This window comes from Ciconia boyciana, chromosome 3 (genome assembly GCF_034638445.1).
Source record: "Ciconia boyciana chromosome 3, ASM3463844v1, whole genome shotgun sequence".
NCBI lineage: Eukaryota > Metazoa > Chordata > Aves > Ciconiiformes > Ciconiidae > Ciconia > Ciconia boyciana.
The window spans coordinates 57,081,639-57,095,637 of NC_132936.1; the positions used below are offsets into that span (position 1 = coordinate 57,081,639).

Sequence of the window (13,999 nt, forward strand, 5' to 3'; positions counted from 1 at the left end):
CTCTCGTATCAGCAGCAATGAGAAACTGTATAATGATGAATAAAGATTTGCATATTTTTATATCTATTATATATACACACACACACACATGCATATATGCGCGTGTGCATGTCTATAATGAAAGATATATTAAAAGGTTAATGCGCTTACAGAAGTATTGAAGGGAAAAATGTCTTTAGTGAGAAAAAAGTAGTCTTTTGTGGAGAGGACAGTAGAATCTGTTCTCAGTAATGATTTCTGAAAAAATGTAGTTAGCAACTCTTCTTCACACTCATTATTTTAGGACAATAATAATACAGAGTAACTACAAACATTAGTCACCTATTTAAACTAGTGCTTATTTCAGAATCTAAAATAATCCTTACTTTTGATGCTAGGTAAAAATCCAGTCTTGTAATGCTGAACAGATATCCTACCCTTAGGCATATTATCACCGACAATTTAGTCAGACAGTCAAAGTATAGCGCTTGGTAGATCTCAATCCTTATTATCCACCACATCATAAAGATGCTTAAACTAGAGTAGGAAAAAAACCAACAACCACCTTCTCTTTTGAAATTACTATTTTTAAGAATTACATGCTCCATTTTCAAATTTATCCAGGTAGAAGTATCAAAGCAATTTGAACTAAAATACACAAGCAAAACACTTTGTAAATGCCCGTTCTCCCCTTCTCATGGCCATTTAAAGAGTTCCCTAATGAAATATGGAGCGATGGACTTTGCAGGCAAAATCCTGCAAATGTACATACATTGTATCAAATACACAAAGCGAATAATTCATAAGTATCTGCACAATTTCTCATTTAGAAAATTCTTTCGAGAAACAATCCTAATGCAACTATTATTTTTAGATGAAGTGTTTCCCTGAGGTGACTTGAATTGTGGTGGAAGTGACTGAGAAGTGTTTGTGCTCATTTTATTTATTTAGTGAAATGAATACGTTTCACTAAATAAATACAAATTGATTCCCTTCCCTCTGAAGGAAGCCTATTCCAACAGTCCCATTTTGTCTATTAGAAGATTATCATTTACTGGACACAGATTAAAATTAGGACATACACGATACAAGCAATTGAAAGGGAAATGATCTTTAACCAGTGCAAAGATTAATGTGCCTACATTCAGGTGTCGGAGTTCCCAGCACAGTCAATACAGCCAAGGAAGGGCAGCTCAGCGGGCCAGGCACTAGGCATTTATTTCGGGGCAAGACAACTGCTCCTCATGCTACTTTGTAGTGCCTGGCTCCCTAACGACTGTAACAGGAGCTAGTTCCTTCTGCGCTGGTAAAACATACAAACGTGTCTCATTTTGAACTGAGCCTTATCCTGCACATCTTTATGTACAACTCCAACTCTCAGATATGTTTGGCAACTCAACACTAAGGGTTCCCTTGCATCTCCTAGGCAGTGGGAAAGTATGTCATACAAATAACTCCCAATTCTCTGTCAGTATTGAGGTGATAGCGGCAGTTATCCAAATAAAGCAAAAGCACAAGCAACACCAACATCTAAATACTAATTTATAAAATCCTATTTTCAATAAATGCAATTTCAAAATCTTGCAGGCAGATTTCTCTGGGGAGCAAGAGCAGTTTTAACTATCAGGAAGTAAACTGAGGATCTGATGCAACTTTCCCACGGTCATCACTATGCACCCTGTGTCACCGTGTTTCAGCCAGGGCCTGGTTAATTTACAATCAGACTAACAGAAAATTTGAAGTACCTGGTTGGTACATGTCACCTATTGGTACATGCCATAGGTGACCGGGGTGAACTTCCTACTCCCAATTTCTTCTAAAGCAAAACACAAAACAGTGCAACCTGCTTGTCCTGACTCAAATCCCTCCCCCTTTCCAGAGCAGAAAACTTTCATCTCTTCTTCGCAAATAACACACAAAAACCCCCATTTCCCACTTTTTTTAAGCCATCAAGACAAAAATTTATGATAGCTGGGGAAGATTTTGATACCCTGAAGATAGTGTCTGCTGTGGAGGGGGCCAAAACCTACGAAGTGAAGACCAAGACCTTCCTGTAACCAGCTGGCTTCTGTGGGACTGTTTGTCAAAAGGTTTGTTTTGTTTTATAAGAGAACACTATCTATTGTTAGCACCACAGAGCTCTAGAAGGTGTTTGCAATCATACATTTTATGCTGAGGAATCACATTACTAATACCCACATAGGGTTTTACACAGATAGGTAGCATGATAATACTTGTAAGTATTTATACTCATTTTATAGTGCACTAATAAACTGTGGGGAAAGAGTTAGTGTTTAAACTTAGAATTTGGGACTAGAATCTCTTTCCTTTGCTATAAAGAAAGCACTTGAACTGAGAAAGATATTTTGCAGTAGCAATAATAGGTCCTGTGTTATTGCCAGAGGGCAGCCTCCCACACAAATTCAGCGTTACAATATTGAATTCAAGCTGCTGGTTGAATAATACAGCTTAACATTATGGGCTATCACCAAAACTATATTATTCTTGGTTCTTTTTTTTTCCTGCCAAACAGATATGTTGCTTGAACTATCTTATGGAATTTTTCTGATATTTTTACAATGAATGCTCAATAGCAAATCAGACACCACCACAGGTCAAAAGCATCTATCCTGAAAACCGCGCTGACATGTACTGATAACCACAATCAGAAACTCCCAATTTTAATAACACTCTTGGATCAATTTTTTTTAATTTTATGTGTGACCATGGAAAAATTATTTATGGAAACTCAAAGGAAAAAAGGAAAGCTGTTTGTTTTTTTTTTAATTAAATGTAATTTTACAATAGTTCATTTGATTCTTATTGAATATAAAGCACTAGTCATGCAATGCAGAACTGGCTACTCAATTCAGATGAAGCAAAGACATGGCAAGCAATTTGCTTACTGTGGTGTTCTAACATGTTCTAAAACAATGAAATTGCTAATCAGACAACATATAACATGGTGATATCAAAATGCCCCAAACACAAAACTATTTTTCATGTTTATTTTGCATCCAGTACTGACTCAAGAAATGTAAACTTGTTTATGAATCATGCAATGAACCAGTGGGTTAACCGGCACCTGAAATGGCAGTGTTGAAAAAATACACGCTTTGCTGAAATCATCCTTGTCACTACTTACTTATAAATTAGGAAGGAATTAATTTCCTCAGCTCAAAAAGTCAGTTCTTTCAATTATTTGCCTAAGGTCTTCTTTAGTCAATGGAAAGAGATCAGTATCTGTAGAAGGCAAATCATTCTATGCCAAAACATATGTTTAACACCAGAGAATTTTTAGATAGGTAAAGTTCAGCTAGCATTTATCTCTTTGCATCCAGTGCTAATACAAACCCGCACTGTGATCCAAACACCTGAAGGAAAAAGTCTGGTTTCAATTAGTCTGTTTTGCTACAGGGGAAATCTTGGTGTTTAACACAATATCCAAATCTTTTTTGTTACTATTACCACTTTACTTTATTACATCAGTGGAGCATTTGCCAAAACCACACACACCAAGCCTTTATTAAGCATGCAAACCAGACTACTTTTAGCTTTTTTTCTTAAGTAGTTTTGATTTCTTCCTCTAAAATTATGCCCAAGTTAGGCAGAGGGACAAAATTAAAGATTCATCTAAACACAACTTCTGCATGGTCCTACAATGACAAACTGTGCAGACAATATAAGTTTTTCCACTTTAAAACCCCTTTAGAAAACAGGTTTATTTTTGCCAAAGATAGTAAAATTTGAGGAACAAGTTTATTTAACTCTGTAGTCTTTCTTTTTTTAATTTAATTTAGACACTAGAGTTAATAGTGAAAAACAAAAAATTCAAATTAGCCATCCTGATTGAATCTCTGCAAGAAAGTGCTTGTTGAGTCACTAGGACAAGTAAAAGCATGAACCACTAATTCTGTTAAAGAACATAATATCATACAAACAACTTGATGCTTAGGAAAAGTTTGCAAAATAATGCAACAATCACATTTCGGACATTTCTGATAGCCTAAGTGGGGGAATTAAGCTGTCCAAAAGGTTTACTGAATTTACATGTTTGGATCCTTTCTTCTTTGTATTTTCAAACTTTCTCAATGCATTAAGATTCCTTTACAAACTATAAAGGAAGATACTCTTACCTGCATTGATTATCATGTTTTGGAAGAAGTCCCAGAACTCAAAGAGAACTGTTCTGTTATATGTTAAGATCTTTTCTTAGGAATACTAGAGTTTTTCTAATGAGGTAGCACATTAAAGACATTTCGAAGGCCATCTATTCCTCAAGTGATTTAGGCACATGAGACCTTAAACATGTTTTGAATTTGGGAATTACTTTGAAAACTTTAAAATATTTTCAAGCAAGTTCTGTTGTCTAAAGACCAATATTTCATACCTCGGTGGTTGGTTTGTCAGCTACATTTCCTCCTAGGTGGAAGGTGCTGAGAGATAAGCTCCTTTAAATGCCCGCAACCTAAAATACTGCCAGTACTTTGAAATACCAGAGCATGTGCCCCAGAAGAGAACAACACCTGTGCCTGTGTCACTCTGGCAGACACTGTGGCATTTCAGCATAAATTCCCTCTCCAAAGCAGCCAGGCTCTGTTGGGCAAGCCAGATTGGTGGGGGAGAGCCATCCTGCTTGGCACTACTGTCATGGAACAGGAATCTTAGCTGGTAGTAAAACTAAGCATTCAAAATAAAAAACTATGGGTGTATTTTTCCTTGTTATTTTCTTTTTTTCAAACAATATAAGAGAAAAAAGATTGTTTTTGAAGCTGCTCTGTGGGTATATCTTCTTGTTCTGAATCCGCACAGTGGCTCCAAGGGCTCAGTAGCTCCAAGAAACTTTTGTTGAAACCTGGAACACTTTGAGGCCTGGGAAGGCCTGCGGCATAACTTAAATATTCTGTACCAAACATGATAATTTAAAAAACAATAATAATTAAAAAAAAATCAAAAGAGGACCTTGCTTTAAAATCATGCTGACAAATCATCCCAATAGCATAAATATTGCAGTTTTGTCACTTCCATCCCCAGTTACCTACAAATGAGTAACTACTTTGTTCAAACAATTTAGCAAGGCCTCTGTTATCTCACTTCATAAAATATGTAATATTGACTTCAACTCGGGTCCACCATTTACATATAAGCAATGCTAAAGTGTAAAAGGTAAAAATCCTAGGCTGACATCAGACACAGTAAACATTTTATGTTTATGTTGAGTAAATCTTATCACTCCCTGTGGTTTGATTTTAATACAAATTAATCAAATTTATTTCAAACTCCTCCTTTCTGGCTTCTGTTAAGCTTCCCTGCTCTGACCCACTCCACCCATACCTCATAGCTTTTCCATCTATACGGAACTTCCCATGGTCCCTATATCCATAAATGCTTACATTATTTACTTTTGTCACTGAGCCAGGGGAACAAGCACAGTATCCCCCTTAGCCATAACAACATTTGCAAACAGGCTGGATGTCCAAAAAAACTCACTCCCAGTTTGTTATGTTTCCAGAAATAAAAATATTATTTAGCCCAGTCAAAAACTTTTTCATTAAGGTAAGGCATAACTATTTTTCAAAGTTCCAGATGCACTTAAAGGTTATATGATACATTGATTCTTCATAAAAAGCCAGGCACCTTAATGTCTAACAATATTGCTACATAGTAGCACATACGGGATAATAAATAACCTTAAAACAACTATTCAACTGGTCAATGGATAGAGAGCAAACATTTTATGGACAATATATTCTTTCGTACAAGAATGCTTCTGGGTTGCTTATTAGAAAGTAGTAATGGGGTCTTATTGGAACTAATAGTGACTAAAAAAGGATACAGGTCTGCTTTCAAAGGGGGAAAAAGTGAAATAAAGAGACAATTTCCATCCAAAAGAGGAAAAAATATTGTACAGGATCTTATACTCAGAAGTTTATTCCTGACTGATCCAACAGACTAACAACAATCTGGATTCTTCTCTGTATTTCACAGCTGGGCATCATCCCATAAACACAAGCCCCATACAGCTTCTTTTTTAATAGTTACAGGGGTAAAAATAAACAGATACATTAAAAAGGTTACTTGATCCTGTGAACATGATGCAAGCTGTGTATTTGTTAAGATTACTTAACTCACTAAGAGAGTTATAATTTCAGATTTTTTTATTTCTATAAATCTGAGAGGCATATTACAGAAATACAGAAGCAATCTGATTGCTCAGTCATAAATTACTTGAATTTTTTAGAGAGAAAGGGAAATGAAAATTTTAACATGAAGCAGCCAGATTGTCACAGCTCACTGAGAAGAAAAATAAAGGATCATAAACTAGTGGTATTTTAAGAAGCTGTTATATATGCTGTTTTAGAAGTACTGAAGACGAAATATCTAAACAAAGGATTTGGGTGAGGGAGGAAAATAAATAAGTAAGTAAATAAATAAATAAAAGTGGCTCTGGCAGCTTGTGCTCCTTATCCCCAAAAGAAGACTCCAACCTATCTGTCAAGCCAACACCGCTTCATACACATTCTCCCTCTGCAGCCTCTCTCTGTACCCATGTTTTCAGCCAGAATAGTCAACAAGTGTTATACAACACTGGTTACTCAAATAAGCAAGTGAGCCATAAAAGGAACTTCAAATCTGGCAGTAGAAGCAGAAGTGAAAAACAGATGTTGAAGATGAACTGAAGATACAGAGCAGTATCAAGAACATCAGAAATACGGAAATGCAACTGAAACATTTAGAAAGAAAGAAAAGGAAATCCTAGTACAAACTACCCGTCTATTTACTTAAAATGTACTTCAGAGACAAAAGGAAATTTTACAAACACACTCAAGAACTGGCTAATAATTTTAGCTGAAGAATCGTACAGCGAACTATTTAATATATTTGATAATTAGGGCTCCACAAACAGACAGTAAGTGTCCCATGGTCATTAAGTCATGCGGAAAGAAGCAGGATGAAGAAAAACAAGGGAGAAGAGAAAGGGTATAAGACTTCAGGTGGATGCCCTTGGTATGTAAGGACACACTCAGACAAAAGCACATATATACGTTTACACACAGAGGCACCCAAGAAGAGAGCAAGTCTGGCTATGATGATACAGGACGAGCAGAGAAAACAAACTGTTTTGTAAAGAACATTTGCATAGTGAAACAAATATCCAGCTCATCTGTTAATCCAAAAATAGTTATTTAAAAATAACCACTGACACTCACAATCTATTGTGAGAGTTCTCCAATTTGAAGCATAAATCAAAATAAAATCAAATAAAATACTAATCAGAAATGAGGCATATTAGATCTCTAATATATGCAGGCTTCAGTGGCTTAGCATTTCCTAAGCTTGGATGACAGCGTATTTGTTTACGCACAGCATTACGAAAGAGTCATCTATTGAAGGTCAAACCTAGACAGATGCTCAAGAATTCAGAATGAATAACCAAGAACCCAGCATTTAATGTAACTCTTCCTGCCATAGCAAAGGAAGTTACCTCAGCAGAGATCCTCTTCCACTTTGGTGCAAGATTAAGAAATTAATCCCTTTTGTATCACCACCTTGTAGTCTTTGTGGCGGACATTTGCAGTGCACCACAGCAGTTGTTGTGAGAAGCTAGGAATAAGATCATAAAGACCTACACAGAATTTGAACTATTTGCAAAAACCATTGAGATATTTAGTAGATAAGCAGGGATTTAAATAAGGGCTACATATAAGACAAATTTTTAGCTGAAATACCTTAAACATGTTTACATATACTATGTAGAATAAGGTACTGTTGTGTTGCAATTACAAACATATGCTAGGGTTTTGTACTCGAAAGTTGTTGTAACAGCTTAAAAACAAATAACTAACAAACCTCAAGCCGTTGTGCTACTGAACTTGTGCAGAACTCATTAAAGTCTGTTGAGAAGAGATCATTAGCATGCATGTAAGTAACCAGTCAAAGTCCAAAGATCATCACTGGGCAGCAGTTAATCAGCCCTTTCAATGACGAGAAACTTCAGGAGGCACTAACTCCTCCTGCTCCTGCACACAGACGTGCTTTTTGCCTCCCGTCTCACTTCTGTTTGAAAGGAGGCAGAAGATAAGCCTGTCTGAACTGACGTACCAGGGGTTTCTGTAGGACTGGCTCTGAGCAGTTTGCTGGGAAGCCTGAAGCAAACACAGCCAACCAAGCAAGCATGCCAATGTACGTCCCACTCTGGGAAAAAGGTGTACCCATAAATACAGATCAAGCAGAGAACAGTGGAAGATGCTGACTGTCAAGGAGGGAATCACGCAAAAAAACACAACACATGCACATGTGAAATTCTCCTTGATTCACTTTCTTGTGGCGGGTGTGCTGGGGTTTATCCGCAGTATGAAGAAAGCTGATGTGTCCTTATGAATACACAAATATACCCCACAGGTGTAACTTTCAATATTCTTCCCCAGGCAGTGCAAAGAAAACATTTTCTTTACCAGCACAGTATCACTGCTAGCAGGCCTGAGGCAGACCAAGGAATTGCTGACATCTGTTGAATCAGATACTGGAGGCCAGAGTGACTTCAGGAGAGCATGTGTCTCCTACAGCAAACGTGCAGCTGTCTTCAAAGCACAGCTGGCCAAAGCAAAACCACTCCTTGGGAGAGGGTGCAAAACAGTGAGTCACTTGTAGCAGGTATTACTCTTGTTTCTTGATATGCTACTGAAGGACACACTGATACTACGTTTGAGAACAGGTAAAAATATGAGTACAAAGTGGCTGGAAACTTTACCCTTTCAGAGTAGCACATGTCCTTTGGCCCTTACCCTACATATAACAACGCTAAAAGCAATGGAGGACTTCAGGAAAAGTGATGGGCAACATATTAACTGACAAAAAAGCAGCCAGTTCTGAGGTGCATAAATCTATTTCTATACGCATTATTGTGTGTACAATGTATATCTACTTAAATTTCCTAATTTAAACTGTAGAACCAAGGATTTTATGTCAACTTTTACCTAGCTGGAAAGACAAAAACTCTGCAGCAATGGTAATAGTTCTGCGATGAAGATATTTCAACATAACTTTTTTATATGGTCTAGTCACCAAAAAGCAGTTGTTTTACCTCTTAATATTAAGCAGTGCCCAAGGTATCCCAGTGGGAGTGTTGAAAGCAGCTAACAATTTCTCTCCAAGCTCCACTGCCTTTTTTCGGAAAACCTGGAAGTTAAGAAGAAACAAAGTGTTGGAAAATGCATTGTTGCTCCCACTGAATTAATTTAGATAATACCGTTATTGAGCATATAGTCTAAGTCATCTCAGCACAATGAACTGTCCCTGGTATTTTTAGTGACATCAAAGGAACGAAGCAGCACAACCTGTTTTCCATTACACACAGTAATGGGAGAACTCACACAGCAGGATCATACGGTGCCGATGCCCAGAAGACCTGCATCTGGCATGACCAGCATCAAGCCAGAGACATCAGCGTGGTCAGACCCGCTCTGGTTTGCGCAGAGCTGCTTGCGTGCTCCCCGCCGTGCCTGCCAGGTGCTGGGGGGCTGGGAAGGGGGGCCATTAGCCAGGCACGCTGCTGGATCCAGGCTGGCTCGCAGGCAGCTCCCTGCCCCCAGCAACACCTCCTCCCAGAGCAGCGGGGATGCGGCTGCACAAACGCCGCCTTTGCTCTGTGTGAGGTTTATTAACGGTGGCTCAGCGTGCCGTGGGAACCCGAGCTGGATCACTGTATACCTGCTGTACCGCAAATGTGCTGCATGGGCAGTCTGCGGCAAAAACAAGCACACCCCACCCCCCCGAAAAAAAAGAAAAATGATATTTTTGCAGCACCACAGTCTTATGGACTCAGCTGGCTCATACCCAGATGGGTATCAATGCCATGATTAATCAAAAAATTGGAATATACCCCTATGGATAACTGAGACTTAAGTGGTCGTTAGCATGTAAAGAGTTTCAGATTTCATCTTAAAAACAAGAAGCGGAAAGACCCCAATTGCTTAACATGTGCCCACAAGAATGACAAGCAATTTAACATCAAGAACTTTTATGTTCAGAGTAACAGTTACAAAGCTAGATCAATGAGGATTTTGCTCTCCTTCAACTGCCAGCTCAACTCAGGTTACATTAACTTGACTTTTTGAGCACTGAGTGCTCTAGTAAGACAGTTTTTCATTAGAAGCAACATTGTTCCAACTTAAATATAGAAACCTATTTAGTGATTTCAATATGTGGATGTTCAAGGCCTATTTGCTTGGAATTACACTGGGATCATGCACAACACTGAAAGGGATTATCCCAGGTGTAGTAGCCAAAATAGCAAAGTCACCTTCATCGTTCTCTCTTTCTAATAATGGCTCCCTTCAATTCATTTTTTCCCCTCTCAGGACATATTTATGATGAATTTTTAGTTATTTATGTATTAGAAATCAGCTTGTACATCTGATGCATCTCACGGTGTAGCCAAGTACAGTACAGCAAATTTTTGCACAAGGAAAAAAAAATGCATATATGTTTATATGAATACATAAATAAAGACATTTGCTGGTCAAAACAAGGTAATGAAGAAATTTCTTTCCATATGAATAAAATACTATTTATAAAATCTCACTTTTAGTAAAGGTTTTTATTATTGAAAAATACGTCATCAGGAGACAATATAAAACTCTGGGATAATCACATTACCATAAAGAAGGTCCAGACTACCCCATGGTCTCTTCATATGACACAGATCTCAAGATTTCTGTGACAACAGTCCAAGATTTAGAATTACAGTACAAGACAGTTTGAGGGAGGTTAAGTAATTTGAAGCCAAATGATGGCTGGAGTCAGAAAACTTTTTCAAGTGGATTGCATGTAAGTGCTGGGAGAAACTTGAAGGCAGGCAGTAGGGAAAACAATTTGCTGGGAAATCCCTTCATAATCCACATTAATTCTGACTTCCTGGTTTACCCATTGTGTGGATTCTGCTGAGAATTAGTTATGGATTTGTGATCTTCATCCAGCACATAATTCAGTCTCCCGAAGAGTTAAAACCTTGAGGGACACTCAGAAACAGTTGGTGCAGAACATAATTATCTGTTAGATTTCCTTGAAAGGAGCCAGCGACAGTAATCCCACCAAGAGCACACAAGCTCTCCCCTTGTTACACTACGCAGCCACATTTTTTCACCTTGGTCTGTTGAACCCAAACCTATGCTTTGCTCTTTCAGCACAAGAGAGGTGTCCTCAGCCTTTCACAACATATGGTGTGACACAACATCAGCTTACCTTAGCATCTCTGCCCTGAAACACTGAAGTATTAACAGGAGAGCGGTTACGATGACCCTCCCAAGCAATGGGCACACAAGGACCCCGAATTTCTGTAGAAGCATTTGCTGCGCAGCGTAAAACCCTACCTTTTGCCACATGTAAAGGGGGTGGATATTTTATTTTATGGAATGTGGCTAAAGGTGCCATAGGTACTCTTTTTAGATGTGTATTTAAGGACAAGAAGAGATCTCCCTTTCAAAAAGCACATACATATTTAACCATAGCAGTGGCAGCAAGGCTCAGTAACTGCTGTACCTTACAGGCCGTATGAATCCTTCATCATTAAAGCTCAGAAAGAGGTCTGTTACAATAATTACTTCTGGACAAAAATGTAACATTTTAGTATCTTAATTAAAGGTTTGATGTACAGCAATAATGCTTTACTTTCAAATATTTCTACCAACTCTCATATTTTTTCACTTCTATTTATTTTATTTCTTTTATAAATTAACAACCCAATTTCTTTCAAAATAAAATTGCATACTTAATGGAAATGTCAAAAATAATGATTATCAAAAAATAAACACATCCAGTACAAAGCAGTAAGGAAATACTGTTCCACATATGGATATGCAAGGAAAATGTAATTCACTCCTGATAAGGACAGTGCTCTGAACACCAATGTTAGAACACACAGTGAAGCCAGGCGTTCTAACTTCTTTCCTGTCCAAAATGGACCTCTTCCAATGTAGCAAAGAATTTTCCTAGTAGGCAACTAGGAAAAGAGAATTTAAAAATGATTTTTAAACCATCATACAATTTTGGAACAAGTCAAGGTGAAGATGCACTTCTTGTTTACAAGAGAATTTCAACAGGTTACTACTAATGCATGCTAGTGATTTTCGTTCCCTTTCCAAAGTTAAAAAAAAAATCAACTATGGGCATTATCCAATTTTATCTCTAGGGCTAATTTAACATGGCTGAACAACTGACTGCTAAATCACTACCTATTAAGTAGAACAGTATAGGCAAGAATGACAAGAATACAACACCACTCTGAATGACTGAACACAATAAATATCAACTTCGCGCAGCAAAATTATGCTCTTTCAGCAAGGATAAAAGGGTGAAGATTAATAAAGGAACTGCTTTATTTTTCAATTTGCGGCTTCAACGGTTAAAAAAATAATAATAGGAAAAGTGGGTATTGTAATTATTACATACTGTCCACAATGTTCAGCATATTTTTATTTTGCAGAAACTTCCAATATTGGACAAAAAATAAATATTGTAGAGGGCAAGATATTTTTTGAGATAATAAAAGTAAATAAACAATAGAAACTTCTACTTAATATCTCTATTGCTGACATGAATTTCAACTTTTTGCCAAGCCCTAATCTCTCCCCACTATCACTCAGTAAAGTCATTTTTTGGTAAGCAAAAAGTATGACAGCCATTACTGAGATGCACAGAGTAAAGGCAGAAATGACAGAGCACAAAAACAAGAGACATTATATATAATAAAGGAAAAGATCTACAGCAAAATTTCCCATCCCAGTAGTTATCTTTAGAGGCTCGAGGACTTTTCCTGGCCCCTCCTCATGGATGCTCAGCCAGCAGGAATGAAGGCTTACTTGCACGAAGTACTCCAACTGGATCAGACCTGGCAGAAGCTGTCACGGTCCCACGCCTGCACCCACCCTTCACCCCACACTTAGTTCTCATGGTTTAAATATTTACCTAGAAGTCTAAAAGTCTACAAACCACTCCCAAGACCTCCATGACTTGCTCCACTGCTCTATCATTTCTAGACTGCATACTTTTTAAGGAAGAGGGACTGTGGAGTTCTTTCCCTGACATATCAGCTGTCCCTTCATCAGGTGATGCAATGAGTAAGTCACACCACCATCAATCCCTTCTTTTAAATTGAGGATTCAGAGGAAAGTATTGTGGCTACCTTTAAAAAGCAACCAAACCACTAAAAATTGCACTGACATTTAACTCAGCTAGATACTATACTACAACAAAGAAAATTATTCTAAGTGAAGCACTGTGATTCAGGAAAGAAAATGATAATTGAAACCAGTCAGAAATACATGATCAGTATGTAACACTATAAAGTTAGGCAGGATATTAAAAGCTTTCTCAAGCATTTCTCTCTAACCTAATTTTTGCCAGAAGGCAGATTTTGTATGCAAGGTAATCCTTCTTTTTAAACTCAAAGTATTATTAACATTTTAAAAAAGGTTTATATAAGATCTCCAACAAACTTGTATGATATCGATTCTCACTGTGTGAAGGTCTTGTGTAAGAAAGTCTCCTCCGTGGAATAAATACACAGACTCCTTCACACTCTGCAGTCCTACTCAAAACTAGCACTAAAGCAAATCAGGTACTTACTATAGTCATATAATAGATTATACAGAAGATAGAGTTACTGCATTTTCTATTGAGAACTCTGTTTATATTAGTAGGCTACGAATTCTTAGTTAAAATAAGCTCAATGCTCAGTAAAGCAGCACCTTTGTTGTTCTTTGAGTTGCCAATCTCAAGTGCCTTACAAACACAACAGTCACATCAAACCCTATCACCATTACTCCAAGCCAGCAATTCTTTGTATGCAGTAACATGTAAACAAGAAATCCACCTCACTGCTGTGCACATGCAGCTTTCCTGTTACTGTCTGTTCATTCCACAGGCAACGCACATACCACGCCAGGGAGGAAAACGTTATTTTCTCACTCCACTAGATGTTCCTAATTATTTTTGAAATACACATAAATATTTTTTGGTT

General features: G+C 37.6%; 1 protein-coding gene across 1 annotated transcript in view; it reads right to left on the reverse strand.

Annotated features, from left to right (window-relative positions):
* The window catches only part of MAN1A1 (mannosidase alpha class 1A member 1), a 156,264-nt gene that overhangs the window by 58,650 nt on the left and 83,615 nt on the right, over positions 1–13,999 (reverse strand). The window contains exon 5 of the mRNA XM_072855762.1: positions 9,065–9,159. Within this exon, the coding sequence (XP_072711863.1) occupies positions 9,065–9,159 (95 nt within the window). The remainder of the gene's footprint in view (positions 1–9,064; positions 9,160–13,999) is intronic.